Source organism: Pseudopipra pipra, chromosome 11, assembly GCF_036250125.1.
Source record: "Pseudopipra pipra isolate bDixPip1 chromosome 11, bDixPip1.hap1, whole genome shotgun sequence".
NCBI classification, from domain to species: domain Eukaryota; kingdom Metazoa; phylum Chordata; class Aves; order Passeriformes; family Pipridae; genus Pseudopipra; species Pseudopipra pipra.
Window position 1 is genome coordinate 20,318,612 of NC_087559.1, and position 23,757 is coordinate 20,342,368.

At 42.9% G+C, this 23,757-nt stretch overlaps 1 protein-coding gene across 3 annotated transcripts in view; it reads right to left on the reverse strand.

Annotated features, from left to right (window-relative positions):
- FAM120A (family with sequence similarity 120 member A) overlaps nt 1-23,757 on the reverse strand; it is a 52,459-nt gene that overhangs the window by 18,002 nt on the left and 10,700 nt on the right. For 2 of the 3 annotated variants that reach the window (XM_064668110.1, XM_064668108.1), the window contains exons 3-10: nt 23,073-23,155; nt 14,072-14,200; nt 13,515-13,611; nt 12,324-12,424; nt 11,752-12,035; nt 10,157-10,244; nt 6,528-6,752; nt 4,006-4,180 (exon numbers count right to left, since the gene is read on the reverse strand). In XM_064668110.1, the coding sequence (XP_064524180.1) occupies nt 4,006-4,180; nt 6,528-6,752; nt 10,157-10,244; nt 11,752-12,035; nt 12,324-12,424; nt 13,515-13,611; nt 14,072-14,200; nt 23,073-23,155 (1,182 nt within the window). The remainder of the gene's footprint in view (nt 1-4,005; nt 4,181-6,527; nt 6,753-10,156; nt 10,245-11,751; nt 12,036-12,323; nt 12,425-13,514; nt 13,612-14,071; nt 14,201-23,072; nt 23,156-23,757) is intronic. The other variant, XM_064668109.1, reaches the window with a different exon arrangement.

Consider the following 23,757-nt stretch of genomic DNA (forward strand, 5'->3'; position numbering starts at 1 on the left):
GTCACATGCTGCCTCCAGAGGTCACGCTAGAGATCCACACTGGCTTTTATGTTTTGCTAAATAATGATTATAATATCCAAGAATCCTAAAATGGTTTGAAGCCATCTTAAAGATAATCTCATTCCAACTCCCTGCCATGGGCAGGGACACCTTCCACTAGCCCAGGTTCTCCAACCTGAAATTGGACACTTCCAGGGATGGGGCAGCCACAGTTTCTCTGGACAACCTGTGCCAGGGCCTCTCCACCCTCACAGGGAAGAATTTCTTCCCAGTATCCCATCTAATCCTGCCCTCTTGCAGTGGGAAGCCAATCTCTCTTGTCCTGTCCCTCCAGGCCTCTGCCCAAAGTCCGTCTTCAGCTCTCCTGGAGCCCCTTTATGCACTGGAAGGGGCTCTAAGATCTCCCTGGAGCCTTTTCTTCTCCAGGCTGAACAGTTCTCCCAGCCTGTCTCCATAGCAGAGGTGCTCCAGCCCTCAGAGCACCTTCATGGCCTCTTCTGGACTTGCTCCAGCTGGTCCATGCCCTCCCTGTGCTGAGGACCCCAGAGCTGGACACAGGTAACCATGCTTTTTGTGGGATGGTTTAACATGGAGGTCAGTCTAGTGGTCCAGCAAACTCTGAGTGATGGGGTGAGGAATTGCAACTGTATCCATCCACAAGCAACTGTAGTACTCTTCACCCAAATTTAGCATTTAACCTAAGAGATTAATCCAGGACTTGTCCATATCTACTTAATTCTCCAGGGCATTTCTTAAACCTTTGACAAATCTGTACTGGGACTGCTGCCAAACTCACTGCAACCTCAGCTGCCCGAATCTCTGTCCTCAGAGGGATGTGTGGTGCTTCCTCCCGTGACTTCCACCAGGACATGAGCAATGCCTATCCTCAGGACTGCATCAGCTACAACCAGGACCAGTGTGTTCAGCCCCATCACCGTGCTGATCACACTGTTTGTCACCCCAAACCTCGTCCTGCTGCTGCTCAGCAGGTCTGAATACTGACAGAGGCCCAGGTTACCACACCATCTACGGACTCTGCTTTGAACAGTGCACTCACGACACGCTAAGGTCGATCCAAGAAACAAGAGTCAGCACAAACCCGCAGGACAGTAACCTGCCTGAGGAACACTCGAGTGCTGTCACAGGCTCTGAAGGCACCACAGCACCCTGTGAGAGCTCTGGCTGCCAAGCACAGCTTAGGTGGTTCTGGCCTTTACTCAGTTTCCGTGCCGTGAGGTGCCCGGTGCCCCCAGCAGCCAAGCTGGCAAATGCAGAGTTATCAAGCCTCATTTTTAACCTTGCAATCCTTACTGACAGCACAGCTTGAGCTCAGCACGCCTCAGTGTGCACGAGGGCTACTGCCCAAGAGTCATGGCTTTCCTCTTGGCACTGGCTGAGTACGGCCATGATGGGGAACAGCACAACACAAGGTGGCTGGGCTTAAAATAACAAACCCTGGGATCCAACCAGGAACTGTGACAGCTTGTGCGTTTTGCCACCGAGCAGAAAGGGCAGACGGTTTCACCACACACATGTATTTATCAGAACATGCAGATAACCTGATCCAGGGCTTGACAAGCAGAGCAAGGGAGACCCTGAATTTCCAGCTCCTCCTCAGGAAAGGCAGCACAGCCAGCACCATGCCCTTGGCAGCCAAACACAACCAGGCACTCTGTGACCCAGCCCTTCCCGTCCTCTGGGAGCAGAGATGAGGCTGGGTACAGCTAAGCCATCACTTAGCAGATACTGATCACTGAAGAACCCCACTGACTGCTGCTGCTGTAGTTTCTTGTTGCCTTTTCAACTTCATACAAAAAATAATGGTTTAGAAGACAGGAAGCCACCCGTTTCATGAGAGATCCATTATTTTGCTATCTATATATTTAGTAATAATCCCAATGTGTCAGTTTATTATGCATTTTTCACAGCCTCACATAACCCTCACATGCAATATACTTGCCAATTATTCAGGCACTATTATTAAGCTGCCAGTGTTATGGTTTGTACAACAAAGATGACAGGATTTTAGGTATTAATATTCATTACCTCTCTACATAAACCTTAAGGACAATTTACATTTCTTTAGAAATTGATTTCTTAATTCTCTTAACACCTCTCAATTCCTAAATTTTCTCTTAATTGTCTTCATTACTGTGTTTCAGCACTTACTCATTTTTGAGTGCAGCAAAATAATTTAGACAGTGAAGGAGAATAAGCATCACCAGTTCATTACAGCCTGGATCCTCAGAAAACTTAAGAGAGGGCTAATTGACCTGCTTTGCTGTTTTAGACACTGTTCTCTCCTTGCATCCTCCACAGCCTGCTCAAGTCTTGATGCTTTGTAAAAAGAGGTGACTAAAATAGACATGTCCCTGCACCACAGTCCTTTCACACCCCACACCTGCATCGCAGCCCAAACCCATCTTTACTGCCACTGCCAGCTTTGCAGTGAAGTAAGGAACTTTTGGGCAAATGTTCAAATTTTTTTTTTGGCTTTTTTAAGAGCTTGGTCAGTCCCAAGCTAGAAGTAGGTCAGTAGCTGAATGCATCCTGCAGCAAGATTTGCCAGAGCTGCCGTAACTAAACCAAGTCAGCAGCAGCGTGCTGAGCCTAAACTGAGAATAAACTCAGAAAAGCAGGATACATGAAGAGAAAATAGAGATTATTTAGGTTTCCCCACTAGCCTACCGGGGATATTCTATGTTTACAAGATAAAACCTGAAGCAGACCTCCAGCACTCAGCCAGTTCACCACAAAAATGCTGTAGTACACTTTTAAGGACAGGAGTCTCACAAGGATAAATGAAGAATGCAAATAACGTCACTATTTGAATCCTGAAATAACCCTGTAACCCAAAATACTACTACGCTTGTGTGAGTTTAAAGAAAGTAGCACTTTGTGACTATGTGTGCTGAGGTATTATTCAAGCAGGGTAAATAGTGATTCCCACATAAAAACTGGCAGAGATAAGCAGCTTTTCAAACATCACTGGGAGATTATCATCTTCTCTACAAACATACAAAAACATTTCACAATTACAAATGGAAAGAGCAAAGGGAATGGATATAAAGTTTACAACTGATACTTATTTTTATTCTTTTACACATGAAGCCTGTGAATGATGATTCCATGCATTCTGAATACCTGATTCTTAAATTTAGCCTAGCGACAGCAGACTCCTACATAGAAATACTTGTGCTGCAGTTGTGCACTGAAGGCTTCAGCATTCCTGTAACCTTCATAAGCTGCTACTGCAAAGTTCAGTCATTTCTTTTATGCATCATCATAAGAAAAACACTCTAGAACAAAGAGTTTTCTGGAAGGACAGTAATTCCTGGAAGCTGAAGACTTAAAAAGACAAATTCCAGACTACTGAGATGATTAACATCTATCCCCCTCTGAACAAGCCAAAGAATATTTGATAAAGCTCTTTGCAAAAGTTTAGCCTGTCCCCACCCAGGTCTACCTTTGCTTACATTACACCTGATTTCTGTGGGGCTTAAATCAGGTTTTTATATGCCAATACCTGAAAGGCACGACAGTCTTGCAGATTGCCCTGGGGTACCTTTAATGACAACATTTGGGAAGACACAACGGCTTCATCTGTGTACCTCTCACTTTTGAAACAAGCAGGCAGATGTGTATGCGTGTGCAGAGAACTAAGTTTCCTAAATCCAGCCCTGCCATACACTTGGAAATGACATCACAAACCAACGTTCCTCACTGCAGCTCTGGCAGCAGCTTGAGCAGAGGTGTTCAAAACCAAACCCCAGAGCTTGCTTAGAAAAGCCAATATTTACAGTTTTTAAACTATGACAGCAAATAAAATTTGAAATTAACTACATCTTTTTCTCTTATCCATGGGATCCAATAAGCCAGAAATCCCTCTGGCCTTAGCTAGATCAACGAAATCTTCGCAATGATTCCCATTCAGATCATGGCACAAGTGGCTGGGAAACCACAGCAAAGGCAAGAGGAATAAAGTGTGGGTTCTGCAGTACGTACATTCTGGTGGAAGTCTGTTCTTTCTAAAAGCAAGCCTTTCAGTTTTCTTTCTGCTTTCTGCCAAACTAAACAGGACTCCGTAAACATACTGACGCACTGGCCTATACAGGAGAGCAGCAGGAGGCAGGTCTTTGTTGGCTTCATCTTCTATAGAAACGGCGATTTTGATTTCACCCTTTGGCATGAAAGAAAGCAGAGAAATATGACATGTTACAGTGAACAAAAGGCATTCAGGTATCACAGGAACCCAATCCAGCTCTCAAATCCATCTCAGCTGGTCACGACAGATGTGATCCAGCAGTAACGTGGATCTCAGCTCGGGGCAGGTAACACCAGGGCAGGATTGCCCCTGCCTGCTTCTTCTCCTCCCAGCCCTGACTGATCATTCCTGTTGCTTTCCTCTTTCTTTTCTCCATTATAAACACGTTTGTTTGTCTGGACTATCTGCATGTGAGAATTAACTAAATAGTGATCTGCAAATACGGGCACTTAGAAGAGAAAAACAGCCCACATGGAAATAGATTAATGTGCTTTTAGACAGTCAAAGCACATTTAAAGCTGATATAGATTTCAGGATGTTATTTTAAAAAAATATTCATGCTGTCCAAAATCACCAGTCTGAATTTTTCGTGCAGGATTTGAAACATTACTGAGGACTTACAGCAACAAACAGCACTGTGAGAATACCTGGCCAAAAAAATCCTAACTGGGAATTACCTGAGTAAGGCTGGGTTTGAATACACATAAATAAAATGTTAGCATTTTATACATTTTCAGAAAAAAAGCATGAAAGAACCGTCCAACATTTTTCTCTCAGAAAAGCAGCAACACTGTTTTCTGTGACTTGCACATCCAACCATGTTAAAATATTCTTGGAAAATGACTGACTTCACTGCACTGCCCCCAAATATCAACCTTTATTTTCAACATTGACAAGAAAACACTCCATTGTGCTACTTTCTCTTAAAAAAAAAACCCAAACATTTAAACAATACCAATAAGGAATCCTGAAGGTGACATCTCAGAGTGATTACAGTAGGATATTGTCAGGTTTAGCTCAGACAACACTACCTTAGGTGTACGGCATGTCTGAAAGGTGTCTCTGCATAACAGCAACATAACCTGGAACACCTCTACGTGCCCATTTCTAAAGAACCCCCACAATTGCACCACAAGGTTCAACAGTCCTGCAGTCCTGCACTCGGGTCACAACAACCCCCTGCAGCTCCAGGCATGGGGAAGAGCGGCTGGAAAGTGTCCGAGCAGAAACAACCCTGGGGGTGCTGGTGACAGCAGCTGAACGTGAGCCCAGGTGTGCCCAGGTGGGCACCTGGGCTGTACCAGCCATGGTGTGGCCACAGGCCCAGGGCAGGGACTGTCCCTCTGTGCTGGGCACTGGTGGGGTCACACCTCAAATCCTGGGGTCAGTTTTGGGCCCCTCATGACAATAAAGACGTTGAGGTGCTGGAGTGTGTCCATAGGAGGGAAGCTGGGGTAGGTCGGGCTCTGCTCCCAGGGCACAAGGGAGAGGATGAGAGGAAACAGCCTCAGGTGGCATCAGGGGAGGTTTAGACATTAGGAAAAATTTCTTCACCAAAAGGGCTGTTCAGCCCTGGCACAGGATGCTCAGTCACCATTCCTGGAGGGATTTAAAAGACACGTAGATGTGGCACTTGGGGACATGGTTCAGTGATGGCCTTGGCAGTGCTGGGTAAACAGCTGGACTTGATCTTAAAGATCTTTTCTAAATGACTCTGCAATTCTATGATTAAACGGGAAGTAGTATTTAAATATGCCAAGAATATCTGGCTATGCAAAGTGTGAAGCAGAACTGGCATTGATGGTCTTCACAGACCTTTTGATTCTTCCCCACTTTTCTTCGACAAAGAAGTGTAAGAACACGGCAGCAACACGAGCTGTGGTGCAAAACATGGGAAATAGGAAATCCAAACCTCAATCTCTATACAGTAACTTTTGGTTTGATGGACTTCAGATCTGCCTGTGGTCCTTATTGTCCTGAAGTGGATTTTTAAGGTGAATAAAGGTTAACAGGAGTGGGGACAGTTCCATTTTGCTGCTGCTGGTACAAAAGGGATTTCTTAGAGCTGCTCTATTTCTCTCAGGGCCAGCTATCAACGATGTGAGGGATCAGACTGGGAGGGAAAACAATCTCAGTACTTCTGAATGCTGAAAATAGAAAAGACTTGGCACAGACACCAAAGCACATACGAAGGAATTTTTAGATGGAAACGGACTCTGCATAAACACACACACAGAGACATATACACACATGCTTATAGATATAAAAATACTACATATAGTCAGAAAAAAATTATTTTGTAAGTAAACACTTCTAATTATAGTATTCTCATACTTATTGGAACAACAGAAGGACTAAAAAGGGACCAGAACTCAGAGCACTAAAAAGGACGTAAAAATCTGATACTCTTTAGCCAGGAACACCAGAGCAATTATCTTCACAGAATCATTATCTCACAGTACCTCACTTTTAAATGCCATACCTTGGTTAGGACATGAAAGATGTAGGGATACATTAACCCTTTCTTGTGCCTGTGCTCTGCCACTCGTAACACTTCAGGTGCTACTGGAGGTAATGGAGGGGTAGTAATATCCATGTGGTTTCTGGTGGGCATGGACAACAGGCATGGGATTTGTGGATTACTGGTTTGATTCCCTTTGACATCAGCTGCCTGACTTCCTGAAGAAGCACTAGAGGAACCTTCTGCCTGTAACAGAACATACAAAATAAAGTGCTTTGGATGTGTCCAGAAACATACCAGCAGATCAGCCAAGAGAAACAGCAAATTTCCTCCCTCGCCCCCAACGAAAACAGTAAATCTTCACATCACGCAGTTGCAGTGTGTAGAATCATTATCCAAAGCTGGCTGCAAGGTTTTCAGAAAATGAAAACCTTCAGCCAGTGTTTGCTAGCAGCAGCAAATTACCAAGAAAATAAATATTATGGTAAAGCTTTAACTTATTAACAGCAACAGTAATTACTATTCTCTTTAATTTTTAACTGCACAACACAGAAGGGGACTGACGGCCTTTTAATGACATGTGAATGGCCTCTTAACTCAGTATTTCCAAGATACTCCCAACTCAGTGTGTGAACTGACAGCCTCAAAGTCTGTAATTTATCCAGACTTTCATGAACACATTCCTTCTCATCTCGCAGTTCCAGATAGAGCAGGGAGAAGGACACAGTTCCATTTGATAACATTTAGAACACACAGTGTTCGAACTCAAAAGCCTTGTAAAGGTTTGCTGGGTTCTGTTTAGTTTTTAAACATAAAATTCTTTTGTCTCAGAAGACTGTAAGAGAAAATGGCAATGTTTTCCGACCACGAGATTAAAGTGGCATTTTATTCCTGTTCTAGAAATGCAATTCACAAACTTATGGGAAAAATCTGATGTGTAAAAATACACTGTAAACCTCCCAGTGAACAAGCCTTTTTAAAGATTTATGTTGATTTCTCACAGATACAACCAAAAAAAGAAGAGTTCATTCCTAAAAAGCCTGGTCTTCAAAACTGAAAGCTTGTTTTAGCTTAAGAGTTCATATTACCTTTATGTCCATAAACTATTTTAGCAATAGTAAAAACTTTTGGGACTGAAATTTGATCACTTCATACATCATCCGTATTTTCACAATATGTGTAAAGAAGTTCACGTGCCTCCTAAGACTTGAAAAGCAAAGCCAAAAGAAAAATGGCCAAAGCATGAAATCCCCCAGAATACGTAACATAAAAAACAGGCCCAAACAAGCTCAGTTTGTTCACTTCAGGTCCGTGAAAAATAAAAACCTGCATGCAAGCATCAAAAAAATCCCACACGGATTTCAAAAATCTTCTACAAAAGCATGTACAGTAGTAAAAACTGGCTCTAGCAAAATATCAAAGGGCAACATTATTTTCAGATGACATTTTAAGCACACAATCAAAGAGGATATTACCAAAAGATTGCATTTTAGTTGGTAATCTAGACTTCCTTTGAATTATAAAAATGAAAATATATGACAAAATGGTTAAAACCTGGAAACCACAACACTTCCAACACAACATTCTAATACCAGCTGCTTTTATAAACAAAAGAGCTAGCATAGCTCTATTAAATCTTTGTTATATTATCAAATATTTCTTTATCAAGTTAGAGATTTTTGCCTCTGTCGTCTACTATCCCAACAACTATAAGTTGGTAATAGTGGAGCACATGAGGAGTTTACAGAACTATCAAATACTGGGGGCACGCAGGGAAGAAGAGAAAAAAACCCTACACGACATCTGCACTACCCAGTTTCTTCTGGATCAGCTCCAAAGATATTCCAACACCCAGCCTGAGGAACTACCACAGTTAAGAGGTGGTGGGTTTTTTTTTTTAGTAATATGCATCCAGCCAAATGAGATGAGCTTACCTTTGTCATGTAGAATCAGGCTGTGAGACAACTGCAAGGAATTTAAGTCAAGTGAAAGGAGTGTCAAGATTGCTGCTACCTGCCTGATCTCTGCTGAATTTTCAGCACTTTGCCTCAGAAATTCACACAGTTCACTCAGCTGAAATCTTCACAGAATTACAGATTGGAAGGGACTTCCAAGCCCACCTCATTCACCCCCTGCCATGGGCAGGGACACCTTCCACTATTCCAGGTTGCTCCAAGCCCCGTCCAACCTGGCCTTGGACACTTCCAGGGATGGGGCAGCCACAGCTTCTCTGGGCAACTTCTTCAGGAAGTACTCCTTCTTTTTTCAATCACTAATATTCACCTCTTCAGGAAATGAGTTTAGCTCTAAAATGTACTCACAATTCTTCCTGTCCTGCTCAACAGATGCAACTGTCTTCTCCTACTCCTGAAGGCTGAAGAAGTGGTTTGATAATAAAAAAACTGGCAAGTAAAGCTCAGGAGGATTTATCTATTTAAGTGGATGCATTTAAATCAGCCTCTGTGCAAACATCTATTGGGAAGTTTAATCACTGCCTGTACAGCTCTAATTCTGGGTCTACCAGGACATGCAGCCAGAGCTGTGCAGTGGGTCTGACCCAGCCACTGCTCCTCCTGGGACACACTTGGGCTCTGGCAGGGGCCCACAGGGCTGCACACATGGCACAGTGCAGAGATCAAAGGGATGGAATAGGTCAGATTAGCATTTGCATACAGTGACTAATCCCCAGGCAGATACAGTTATGGTAGGGTCTGCACGAATTAGGGTCTGCACAAATAACAACTGCTGAGGGATGAAATCACCCGCCTGAGATTTTAAGCACAAAGCCCAAGTTTACTGGAATTCCTACACAGGGAATATGCAGGGAAAATGTTTTGTTTGTCTACAGTGTAATTAACTCAAGATTGGTGGTTTTGACACAATTAACAGTTGGTGTACAGCTCTACCAAAAAGGCACAGGAGATACTAAGGGCAAGGTCCCCTCCAACTCAGATTCTTCTGTGAAATGCTCTGAATGCTCCTTCCAAACACGGATCACACTTGGAATACAGACCATTGTATTCTCCATTTGACAGTGGTTTGAAATTTTGAAGGAATTTAATAATGTTAAGTCTTTATCAAGGGCTCATCTAGCTCATCCTTGCCTAGCTAAGCAGCAATACACTGTAACTGGTCTCAATGAACTCCTTTAACATGTACTGCATGAAATTCCTACCACGAAGGACTTTTGTCTCCTCAGCTGAGCTTTAATGCACCTCCAGTGGTCTGTGGCTGACACTGATGTGTGTGTGTGAGATGTGCTTACTGCACTGTGGGTTACAGGACACGGACTCTGACCCCATGGACACTCAGATTGTTACACTCCTTCCTGAAAAATCAGACTAATGCACCACTGCAAACCTGGAGAACAACACTGAGGGTGAGATTGTTGGCTAAGGGCAAACGAGGTTATTGATTTGTTTCTGGTTTATATCCAGTATTTTCTAACACATCCTATTTAATATTCATTTTTATGTATATCCTACAATGTCCTTCTTTCCTGGACTTTAAAGCTGTTGTTTTGTAATTCACAAAAAAGTGTAAAAGTTTGCACTAAATCCTATGGTCGATATTGAAAATCCTCCTTGAAGTTTGCTGTAAAGCTTTAACACAAAATAATGAACTGTGCAGTTTGGAACTTCAGGAAATACCTTTGTTTGGTCTCCCAGCTCTCCACGTGTTTGACTTTCTGACTGGGTTCCTGGTTTTTCCCAGCCTACTTTGTTCCCACTGACATGGCTGAAGAACAACAGAAAGAAAAACATCATATTAAAGTCCAGTTTAAGAGACAGTAGGATAAATCCTTGGTGTCTGGAACTGTTTTGATTTTAAGGGATGTTTTCTATTAGAAATGTCCATTTGTAGGAGTCTTGAAGAGACTTGAACACCAACATTTATTCATTTACTCTATGTGAACATTTGGATCGTATTTAAAAGCTGCATATTATGATGACTAGATAATGTTCACACAAGAAACATTCTTGATTGAACTTTAAATATTTGTCACTATGCCAAGGAATTCTCTCAATTAGAAGACTTTCTTCAAACCATGATATAAGTGATATAAATGTCTAGATTTCAGTGCCTGAATTTATTGCATAAAATGCAAAAGGAACACTACAAAAAATGCTGAAAAATCCCTTACAGTGTTTTTTCTAATACAGGCACATTTCCAGTTCTGCACTGCATGGAAGCTATGCAAACCTACTTGATTTACTAAGCAAAACACAGGATAATATTTAAAGCTGATAGAACGCATCAGAAATCAAAGTCCAAGCAATCATACATCACTGTACACACATCCAAAATATAATACCCTGTAGAATCACAGAATCTTTAAGGCTGGAAAAGCCCTCTAAGATCACCAAGTCCAACCATCAACCCAGCACCAACACCTTTTTCACCATTAAACCGTGTCCTCAAGGGCCACATCTACACGTTTTTAGAACACCCCCAGGAATGGTGACTCCATCACCTCCCCAAGCAGCCTGTGCCAGGGCTGGACAGCCCTTTCAGTGAAGCCTTTCCCTAATATCCAGTCTGAACTTCTCCCTGGCACAGCTTGAGGCCATTTCCTCTTGTTCCCTGGGAGCAGAGCTCGACCCCCACCTGGCTCCAGTCAGAAATATTCATGCAGTAAAGCAGAACAGAGCAAACCCAGCTTCACTCCTGCTTTGCTCCATGAGGGCTTTTATGTCACTGTCCAAAATGGTAAAGTTCTGACATTCACATCAGGTTTCTTTGCAAAGCCACATTATCCCCAAATTTAAGAAGTGTAAACACTGCAAGTTCAGTGAAGTTCCACAGTTTTTAGCTACTGCAATTTTAATGAATTATACTGTGAGGTAGGAATATTTCTTTTACACAAAGTAAAGAACTGGAAGGCTTTATGACATTTACCAAAACCTCGCTCTCTCAATAAACCATAAGGGCAGGAGTGGAAAAACACCCAACATTATTTGGCTTTGAATTCCTGCTTAAGGAACACGGCAATGAGACTGAACCACGCATTTGTCTGCAGTCACAGTGACCCAAAACTATCTTTTTAAGGTCTATCATTTCACTGATTTGCAGATTTTTGCAGGACCAGGACTTGGACTTCAATGATCCTTGTGGGTCTCTTCCAACTCAGGGTATTCTATGATCGATTCTATGATTCTTACTTTCAGGATACCAGTAAATGATTTTGAAGGGAAATTTATTTTACCAGAAGCTGAGTAAAAAAACATCCTCATGAGAAACTTACTTCACTGCACCCCCATTGCCTTCATCATTGTCGGAGGACGAAGATGTAGAAGAGGCAGGAAAATAGGTTGAATCCACATGATTGGGGCTCCCACTCTGAGCTGGATTTATTGGAGAAGACCGTTCATATAATGGTGTGTGTTTTCCTTCGTGAGGAATGTTACTGTAGTTGTTCTGCTCAGAAAGACTTTTTCCACCTGTTTCCAAGGTGATGGCTGGCTCAGAGAGGCTGTATGGGTATGGACCCTGGCCTTGGGCCCCACCCTGATTGGACATCTGCTGGGCCTAAAATAAAGGGACCTCTTGAGGGAAGGCAACAAAAAGGCTTTGCTTTTAAAACAAAATACATTTTTTAACCAAGTGGCCTTTTCCAAATGTACACATTAAAACTCAGCCAGCTTGAACATCCACCAAAATTGTTCTATCTGAGTTTGTAGCATCACTTTAGCTCCTCTTAGCATTCAGTCAGTGACCACCTACACTAAAAAAGCTGGCTACACCTTTCCCACCTGGATTTCAGTTTGCTGAGCACAGCAGGCCTCTCCCAAGGAGCAGGGCAGAGACTGAACTTACCACAGGTTTTGCTTGTAGTGAGGTCTGTGGAATGTTAAGCATCTGAGAAGGAACATATGGTGGCACTATCCCAGGCATACCAAACTGATTCGGTCTGGCTGCTGTATTGCAGGGGAGGAGGGGAAAAGAAAGAAAAAAAAAAAAGGAAAAAACCAAACACTCATGAAAACGCTCAATATTTGACACAAAAGTTATCCTGTTTGTCCTTTTGCTTCTATGGTTTATTTATTCTTGTTCTGTTAGCATTACTGTTTTCTCATATGCCTTTAAGTTAGTTTTATTCATTTTTGCCTTTCAGTAAAAACACTTTGTAGCTTGTGAAGTGTATTTTACTTGTCTCACCTTCTCTCAGGTCTTTGTATCTGTCACTGCTGCACACTCCTATTCTATCTGGGAATCAAAGGCAGCTTAAAAGAAAAAAAAAGCCCAAAAGATGTCATAACGAAGATGCTGCCAAAACCAACGTCAGACAGATACAAAATGCTGACACTTTCTGCCATTTGAACATTTGACCTCGAGTAGCCTTAACATCCTTTAATGTAGGTCTTTGGATTCAAATAAAGACACCCCACCCCTCAAATACAAGCAGGAAAATCTGTATCAGTGTACCAGTATGGTAACTGAAGAGCTTCAGAAAATTTCACCTAAAGTGACATTTTAGTGTTAAGAACAGGGTCAGGAAATCCTGTGAACACACAGTTAACTTTTAAGCCTTGAGAATAATCTGCAATGCCAGAACAACTGGCAAGCAAGTGTGGCTGCAATTTGAGCAGGTATGTTATGACATCAAAAAATCAAAGACTATAAAGAGATTTCTAAAACATGTCAGCAAGTCCAGTGAGAAACAAAAAAAATGTTTTAATGACCAGAAATAAGAACTGTCCTCATGAATGGGACTGGACATCAGATTTAGTTGTTCACAGCATCATTCTCTCAAGTGTCCCAATGCCAGAATGGATGTGGAATACCCCAGAGGAAAAGTAGTCCAGGTTGTTCTCCTCTTTTTGGGGCAAGAACACAACTTCAGCACATATCCTGTGAAAACCTTCTGAAACCCCATCTTTGAGGGTCAATGAGAATTGCCAGAGGATACAAACATTTCTGTAAGATCCTGCTAATAATGCTATTTCTGATTTCGGGTTATCTCAGGTTTTAGTTAAAACAAAAAGCCTGGTTGCTGTCATTACTTACCCAGGTAATGTGGTGGATGAAATGGCATAGGTTTATTAGTTGCTGAGTAATAAGCAACCGCTCTCTTAAACCGAGTAACTTTGTCATCTGTTCTAGACTAAAATAAGGAAAAAAAAAAGATCTGTCAGGAGCACGTCCAGGTTTGTCACCTGGAGGTCTGTACAGTAATTAACATGCACCATATCACAGGATTATTGCCTTTGGACCCTCCAGGACTGCAGCACTGTTCCAGCACAAGACATGTTACGTCACTCCATGGAGGGGTAAGGCTTGGACATACAGTCTTCATGTACTGCTCATTCTCAAAGGCAGTGCACAAAGCCAGGCTATAAACCCCTCTGGTTATCAAGAATTTAAAGCACTGAGAGTAGTAAATGCAGTATTTTTACCTTCAGAAAGATGGAACATGAAATTAGGGCAGCTAAGCCATCGCGTAACAGATTCCTGTTATCAACTCATCAAACCCCTGTTTTCATCAGATGCAATTCTCCAACACAAATGCAGAGCGCAATCAATGAGAAAACCCAAGCAAACCAGTATTTGGCTTTATACTTTACCTGTGAATGCTGAAAAACATCTTTTGCTATGGCATCCAAATCAGTGGTGTCCTGAATGTTCCGGACGTAGTCGGCTACGGCTTTGATCACTACGTCACACGGTGGTAAAACTAACTGGTGAGCACGTACCTGTGCAAACAAACACACCAGCATGAGCACCAGGGCCACCAGCACACAGCCCACAGCTTGGCTTTCACCTACAGGCAAGATATTCAACAAATTCCCTGTCGTCAGATTTAGTATCTAATCACTTTTGGGCCTTCCACTTTGTTTTTAAGGCTTAAACGATGACTCATACATGTACAGTATATTTTTATATATGTGAAACTTCAGCTCTATGTAAATACCTGCTGGTTACATACCAGCTCCAACCACAAACAAGGTTCAACAATGCTGATTCCTTTACTGCTTTCGAGTTGGACATTTCCTCTATTGCAAAAGGCTGCATTTAATTCATCATACACCATAATCTTCATCATACATCCACATACATAAGCCAGAAAATATTTTGACACAGTTAATATTCTGAGTGTAAAGTCATATCAGAATTGATGAAAAAGACCCATTGGGAACAGGAAGATCTCTGTGTGCACAGAAAACGGAGGATTTGAAAATCAAATTTAAAAAAAAAAATAAGGAGCATTTCAAGAAACTTATTTTCAAGGTTCTACAGAAATGGGCCTAAAAATTATTTGAAGATTACATAGTTTAATAATTAGTGTTTTCAGATTTTGTGCATTTCATTATCTGTAGCAGAATACACTGATACAGCTTCACAGCACGTAACATCTCAGGCAAGAAATGACTTTTCTTTTATATTATACATCAGCCAAGAAGGATGTCTGGGTTTCTCTTGTTGCTATGATGGCAATATCAACATGGTTACAGGGCTGATTATTATTTTGCAGACACAGATGAAATTCTTAAGATAATTCCATTGACAAAATAATTTCAATATCCAGCATTAATGTTTCACCATCCAATTCCAGATGTGTCTGGCCTCCCACATTCACCAACGATTTTAAGTGCACGAGAAACACGTGCTTTAATGCAAATTAAAAGTTCCCCTTGAGTTTATGACCTGGGCCCAGAGACCACAGATACATCAACAAATCACAATCCAGCGTCCAGCCTTCCCAAGGTGTTAGGAAAATGTTGAATTCCCATTGATTCACTGGTCACTAACTCAGGCCATCGGACTGAAAAGGTGAGAATCACTTTGGACTTTGTAGCAAGAAGAAAGAGCTGGAAGAACTTTGTGGGACAACATCCAAAGTCCCTATGAACAGAAGTTCCTGCAGCTCAGCAACCAGGTAGATGCGCCATTCCAGGGAGTTCTAGACTCATTCTTTGGCCTGATTCCTTCTTTTGTCCACAGGGAGAAAGGAGGACAACTGGATAGTCCTGGAAACACTGGATTTCCACCTCAACACTCACTTGGTTCCTCCCGAAAATAAACTAGGGATTATCCAGCCTGTGTTGTGGGAATCACTGCTCTGACGCTCCGTGTGATCCTACAGTGGGGACAGAAACTTCAGGTCACGGAACCATCCTGGACTACTGCAAAATTCCAGGCAGGGAGTGGTGCTGCCAGCTGGGTCTGAAAAGCTCCTCAACCACCAGCAGCTCCTGCTCCTGTCCCTTGTGCTGCACACTCTCGCAGGGGCAGAAAGGAGGTCTCCAAATACGTGTCCTACATTTCAGAGGAAGCCTGAGGATTTTCTAAAAATTCTGTCTGGAACCTCTGCACAGTTCTGGAGCGCTCTGCCTGTGCCTACAGGGGCAGCTAGGTTCTTGCTGTTAACATCTTTTAATCTGTGGCTTTGCAAAATTCAGCGATTCGAGACTTGAGAGATCATTATTATGATTTAACAGTTCTATTTTTAAGGTATAAAAAAAATGAAAAATCTTTATACATTCTTATTGCATTCTACACAGAGGGATCAAACTTTACTAGAAAATACTGCAATTCAGCCTTGTCAGAAATGTTTATGCAAAATTCTGATTAATACTTCATTAGTTTTATCTTTGCAAGTTTAAAACCTGTACCACAACCCCTTTTCATTTTATATGGAGTCTACTATATGTGATTATTTTCTTCCCTGCCCTTATTTGATCCACTTATGATGCAATTTCTTAGATTGCCTTCTTCATATTCAAACCATGGAATTTTTGCCAGATTCCCATTTTTATTAATTTCCTTCTCCTAATTCTACCTTTTACAAATCTCAGGATATTCATTCTATACCTGGTCACCCTCTACTAAAGATGAACTACATATTTTATAGGCCTAAATTAAACATAGAAACAGACTGGTTTGGGTTGGAAGGCAACTTAAGGATCATCCAGTTCACCCCTGCCATGGGCAGGGACACCTTCCACTAGCCCAGGTTGCCCCAAGCCCCGTCCAGCCTGGCCTTGGACACTCTCAGGGATGGGGCAGCCACAGCTTCTCTGGGCAACCTGTGCCAGGGCCTCCCCACCCTCACAGGGAAGAATTCCTTCCCAATACCTAATTCAAACCTGCCTTCCTTCAGGTTAAGGCCATTCCTCCTTGTCCTGTCACTCCATGCCCTTGTGAAAAGTGAACAGTTAAGAACAGTTCTGTTTAGTGTAGTCAGTGGCAGGGCAATTATTTCCATTTCAGATACTAAAATCCAAATTTTCACTAAGGTGCACTCTGAATATACACAATACTAAATACAGATCACATTCACATGTAAGCTTAACAGTGACAAATAATGATGATAACATTCTGCCCCCATTTTGGAAGCAGAAGGAATAGATTTTCTTCTCCCTGGTAATCCAAGTCTGTTGCTGAACACCTCCCATTTTCCTTGAATGTGTAACAATTACCCATCCCTAAAGCAGCTGAATCATCCCATGGCTGTGTCATGCTGGATGTGCTCTCTGCAGAGCCCTTGCAGAAACCCTGAGCTGCTCCCTGAGTGTTCCTGCAATCTCTGCTTGGGAACACAGTGGATGACAGGAGTAAGCAATCTCCCCTTAATTTATGTCATCTCCAAGGTGGCAATATTGAATAAACCATATAAAGTTGGCACTAAGAGAAGACATCACATCAGTCTGGCACTAACGCTCAGCTCAGGCCCAGGGAATGTGGAGTTCAAGTGTGACCTATCAAGGACTCACTTCACATATTGCTCCCATTTAGCTGCCTCTAAAAAGCCTCAAGACCTCACTGGAGAATATTCTTAATTCCTGAAGTGAGACCTTCTCAAAGTATGTTTTACAGACCTAGAGACACTTCAGATATTTGGATTTTCTTTTCTTCTGTTTCAAAGACATCCAGTGCAGATGTGAGAACACCCTCAAAACTAAGAGTGTTGTGACCTACACTACACAGAAGCCAAAAATGAAAGTGGTGAAACAAAGTGTACTTTCCTGATAATTAAGAGGAAAATATTTCTACTCATTTTGGAACTTTCCAGAAATCCAAAACTGTAGATTTTATACTGAATCATAAAGAATATTTCTAATCCCATGTGCATTAAAATACAGGCTAAGTCTTACTGTGCATTAGGGATGGGGAAAATTCAGACTTGCAGCAGAAGTTACAGAGCACATGTTCATGGTTCAAACTTAATTTTAGTGTTGCACAAAGTGTTTCTGAACAAAAGCAGCAGCATGTTTTACCAGTTTCTCATTAGAAGAGATTTCTTCCTAGAAGTTATTTTTTCCCTTATGCTCTACAGAAAAGTTTCAGACAAGGAACAACACGGAAAATCTATTTTGGAAGGCAAACATGGGGGTGGGTCCCACACTGGGAGGTGACTGGGTTGGAGAGCTGACGCCTGAAAAGGGCCTGGTTTCTTTGCTAGTTGTAAAAGGACTCCTTCAGTTTGTGACAGAGCACTGACAAAAATCACAAGGGACCTATTTGTGCACTCTGAAGATTAAGTGGGGAAAGGCCATGAATTCTACAGAGGTATTTGTCAAAATGAGAGGCAGACAGTAACACCACAAACCCTGAAGGTGCAAGATAAAAACGTTTTGGGTTTGCTGAAATAAACTTTCAAAAAGGCTTTTTTGGAAAAGAACAGACTCACATAAGCCCAGCTCCATGGGATGAGTAGGGTAGTGTAGAAGGTACCTAAGCTACAGTTGGGAAAAGCTGGGAACACCCCAGTTGCCCACTGTCTTCAGGAAGCAGCCTTTAGAAACTAATCAACACCACATTTACTGCTGTGCCTGCTGGAAACAGATAATTGGTTCAGTTTTATTTTCAAACCATGAAAAAAAAGAGACCTCAAACGTTCAGAGGCAACACATAGGAAACATTTTTTTTCCTGCTGGCTAGAGAAAAGGCTGAAGATATGAAGGATACTACAACAAATTGCCTGGGTTTTGTTATTTCTGCCTTGTTGTTTCTATTAGAGATAGCAACCAAACTGTTTGGATCTTGTATCAGCCTTTGAATGTTAAAAATACTTCATCTTAGGAGCTTGTAGTGCATCTGATCTAATGATAAGTTTTCTGAAGAGGCAAGAAGTTCCCTGGATGACTTAAAATCCTCTCAGATCAGCAAAGCTCAGCTTTTCCCTGAAGATCGGTTTATTTGATTAAAAATTCTCTCTCCTCCTCCCTTCATCCTGGCTGAGAAGCTGACCTCTTTCTACATGGTAACAATAATTCACAGGGCATGGGCATTGTTTGCTAACAATTTGTACACACAGGACATGGAGAAAACCAAACCTAAACAGGGAACAAGAATTATGTCAGAAAGCAAAGGGGAGAGCAGAAGCACAAGCCAAAGATGTGATACAGACTTCACTGAGCCCTGTGTGACAGCCCTGCACACCACACGGCCCCGAGGGCTGGGCTGCCATCCAGGACACCCTGACAAGCCAGAGGGATGAACTGACAGAGCCACAAAAGCGAAGCCTCGTACCTGGGCAGGAATAAACCTGGCTGCTCCCCAGGCTGGAGGTGTGCCCAAGGGACCTGGGGCTCCTGGAAGGAGGCAGCAGCTGGAGCAGGAGCCAGCAAGGTGCACCCTGGGCTGTGCAGCAGGAGCACAGTGGCAGATCCAGGGATCCCGCTCTCAGCATGTGGCAGGTCACCTCCAGAGCACTGCATCCCAGCTGGGGCTCCAGCCAGGTGTCAGAACAGCTGAGCTGGTTCTGCAGAAAGCCTCCAGATTGTCAGGGAGTTAGGAGCAGTTGCTCTGCAAGAAGGGGCTGAGGGAATGGCACTCATTCAGCCTGGGAAAGACAAGGCTTTGGAGATACAGCCTTCCAGTACCCACAGAAAGGTGACTGAGCACACGGAGCCAGCTCTCCACAGCAGTGCGTTGTGTAAGAGCAAGAGACACCAGACATAGCCTGAAACAAGATGGGCTCAGACTAAACGCCAGGCAAAGCATCTGCACCGTCGGGACTGTCAAACCACGGGGCAGGCTGCCCAGACAGGTTGTGCAGCCTCCAACCTCTGAGATTTCCAAGACTAGTCTAGGCAATGCCCTAAGCAACCTGCTCTGACCTCAAGCTGACCACACTTTTCACAGGAGGTTGGACTAAGTAACTTCCTGAGGTGCTTTCTGACCTGCACTATGATGACCCTTAGCATCAAAAAACCCCACAAACAACAAGGCACTTACTTGAAGTCTATCTTAATAGTACTACCTTTGTTATCTGAACAGCAGCAAATTACCTAAGCATCTACTTCACACCTTAGTCCCTCTGGCAGACACCCTCCGAAGTCAACAAACTGAGTAAGACAGGAATTTCCTACAGCGCTTCAGAGAAGGAGCCTAATCTGTGTATTTTGGATTGCTTTGTGGAAGCATCTCTCCTTCCCTCTCCACTGAGATGGAACAACCAAGGAGACAGAGTTTCCCTGCATACTCTCCTTACTCACAAAGGGAGACTGCATTAAGCCTTGTTTCTAAGGTTACCTTGTGAATGAAGACTCAGCACTTCTTCGGTGGTCTGTGCTCCCAAACAGGCACTAATTTATTCCAGAGGTAAGAAACTGCCCTCCCAATCTCATTCTGACAGTATTATTCATTGATCTTGAAGCCCCATACTGTAACCAGCTTTCCCAGAATAAGAACCAAATTGTCTTTGTCTTAAAAGATAAATCCCAAAGCAGACAAATAAAAAGCACGATAATGCTGGCTTCCAAACAAGGTCAGTTGATTTCTCAGGAAGTCAATCAACTCCTTTCTTGTTTCAAACCCCTGACTGGGGTGGTCATTTCAGTGAACTCTGCTCTCAGGCAGGTGACAGGACACAAGCCCAGGTCTGCACATTTATTAGGTACATTATCTGTTTCCACAGGGACATTTGGACAGATGAGAGCCTGACTCAGAACAGCTCACAGGGATGGCTTTTGATTCCTTCTCCCTTTTGCAGCAACAGCAATTCATATCTCTTCATTTAAATCTGGCCATGGAACCTTCACAGTTCTGCTGAGCTGATGGTAATTGTCAGTGTCTCCTGAAAGGCTTTTCATGCAGCATATAGAGATTGTTTGGGTCATTTCCTTCCAGATGTGAAGTATGGATTCTTCAGTCAGGTTTCCATTTCCCTTCCTTTTTCCCACTTCTACTCAGCTGTTCCTGGATGAACAACCCTCACCTCATGTCCCTCTTTAAAACAGAGGTAAGATCTCCCCACATTTGCTTTTTTCCCCCCTCCCCACGGTGACACCTGAGCAGACACAGCAATTTCTATCAGCAAAGCTGGTTCTTTCTTTTCTAAGTTACACTTTCTCACTGGTGAACCAGCAAAGCTTCGCTTGTAGGAAAAGTAACATTTTGCTACAGCATAATAAAAGATTGAGAGAGAATGCACGAAATAAATTGTATATTATTAACTGTCACAGCTCTCCCTGAAAAGCAACAAATTCAGCCATTGGAATGGAATCTGTCAGCTTTGATTCTCAAGATCTCACCGTCCTAGAGACAAAAGATTAAAATCTTTACTCAATGAGAAAAAGCTTTCTAAATCCCGAGTTGAACGAGGTGTGGAATCAGAGATCTTGGTTCCCAAGCATGGAGAACACTGTTGTAACTCTAAATAGACACAACAAAGCAAAGTTTGTAAGCACAGCCCAGGAAGGACATCCTGGGGAAACACAACAACTTCCCCCCATTTCCAGTTTTCATGAAGGCTTGCACTGTTCTGGAACTACTCTCTGCTATCAGCCTTGTGGTTAATACAAATGTCTTTGAGGTTTTTTTAAGCATTCATAAAATTTACAAGAAATATTGCTCTGTGCACATCTACAGTGAAGAGGCCCCTACAGAGAACTGTGATGACATCACTGACATACTAGTGTGTCAAATGAAATTAAACTCAATTACTGAGCTCCTGAAAGAAGTTATCATTTCAAACCATGAGCACTATGAACCTAAAGAAACAAGCAGCAGTTGTTCCATGACCAGTAACTAATGAAGACTGGGTTGCTGCAGACATGCCCTTCCATGTGACACCATCACCAGGCAGCAGACAGAGGTGCTGTGGCCAGTTTGGGGCTGTGCACTGGCAGCAAAGCTGCTGTGAAATTCAACAAATCCTGTGTTGTGCAAGCCTGTCCCTCAGTCGGGGCATTTATTTGGGGCTTTGCACTGATAACAGTGCAGCAGTTGTCATGGAATCTCCAACAGCCAAATGGAAACTGCTTTCATATCTGATTACATTGGCCAACAGATGAAATACATCAGGGAAGAACTGCCTGAGGAGGCCCAGGGATACTCTGGGGGAACACACTTTATTTCCTTGAGACGCCAGCTACAGAGCCCCAGTGGTGTTTCCACTGAAAATGTACATCTAGAAGCAAAGATTACAAATACCCAATTTTCATTCAAGTAATTCAGTATAAATTTAGAGGGCTTTCCAGGAGGTCTAAGTGTCTGAAGGCACATGCTGAACTGGCTGTCAAACAAGTCAACTCAGCCTAGACCGCAGAAAAGTATCATCAGAAAGTTTATCAACCACTAGTTGACATTTTAACTTTTTTAGTAAAAAATGAAAACACAGGCACACTCTCTCGTTTTTTCACCTCAAGTTTTACAAGGAAGTAGCAAACATGCATGCAGGTTTTGTTTTGCCACTGCAATGTGCTGACACTTACCTTCCTAAACACAGGAGCGGCAGCAAAATAGGGGATGAGCGTAACATCAAATGTCACAGCTGGTCACTAAGAAATGCACATGCAAGTCCTAAAAATTCTGCTGAAAATCTGGAATCTGCTTTTAAATTCTACATTTGGCCAAACAAGTTACAATTTCTCATGGCTTAATAAACTTTTGTTGTAGAGATAACAAAACATTCAGGCAGCATTTACAAAAAGCGGATTATTTGCTGCCTGGTATACCTTTGAAGAAAGGGAAATAGATAGATCTGTTGTGGCAGAGAGAGAGAAAGGTCACTATGATCCTATTCTCTGATGTGTCCAGTTTCCCTTTTATAGCCATTTACTTGGCAGATGCACAAAGCAAGTGTGATGAAGCAGCAGAACACACATACTGTAAACTAAGAGCATCAGACAAGTTACTTCTCTCAAACCACCCCCCTCAAAACTACTGAAGCCACTTTGGCTTTCTTGTGCAGCATATTCTCCAGGACATTTACACTTTAAGTACCAAAACCTGACTATTACCCACAAATTCAGAGCAGCAGACAATAAAACAAGACGGTAGGAAGATATACAGCTCATTATTTTTGATAGCTGAAGAACATGACTAAACAAAAAACTCTCTTCTTAAAAAAAGAGGGGAGCAAGAAGCTGCATTCTCCAAGCCAAACCACACTGGAGCTGTGGCTCGTGCAGCTGAAGGGCACTGAGGGGGATCACATAGGCTAAGTTTAGCCTTGTAAGGCTCCTGACCCCAGGTATCCTCTGAAGCCAGGACTGGGACACCTGAGGGTGACTGAGCACAGGGGCCTTGCAGAGCTGCTCTCAACTAACCCACCACACTGCTCCGTGCATAGAATTGGTTTTAGCTCGATTGCTCCTGGTTATATCAAAATTGTACCTTAAGTGAAGCTAGTGGATGTTCTGGACCAAGTAAACTCCAATGAAAGGAAGCCAAATCTTCATCAGGTAGAATATGATTACCTGGAACATAATGCAGAACTCATTTAAGTACATCACAAAACGTTACACACAGTTTCTACATACAGCAAACAGATCTGCAATCAGCCCTCAACTCCCCATCAAGAGGATTAACAGATTAAACTTGCAGATAGCTTTTTGTTACTCCAGAAAACCCTAATTAGCATTCTGCTGCTGCAGCAAGAGCCACTTTCCCTGTGTGTGAGGAGCACTCTTCCATGAAACCAACTCACAGCAGCAGCAGAGCCAGGGACAACACGGGGTCCACCCCACCCGGTGGGTCCTGTCAGGGAATTGTCAACAGGATTTCATAGTGCAGGTGCAACAGTGTAAGAACACATCCTATTGCCCCCTGACACACGGGGGAAGGCCCCTTCTGCATCCCAGCATCTGCCCTTACTGATCCACATGGGAGCTGCCTCTGGAACCTGCACTCTGCCCCCTGTGCAGCATGGGTCAGGCAGCAAGGCACCAGGCAGGTTTATCCAACCCTCAACACAATCTAAACACAGGTTTATCCAACACTTAGCAGGTTCCCAATTCCTGAAGTTTCTTTTGTGGACCTGACCAGGTCAGATGGGACCCTGGGCTGGCAGCAGCGAAGG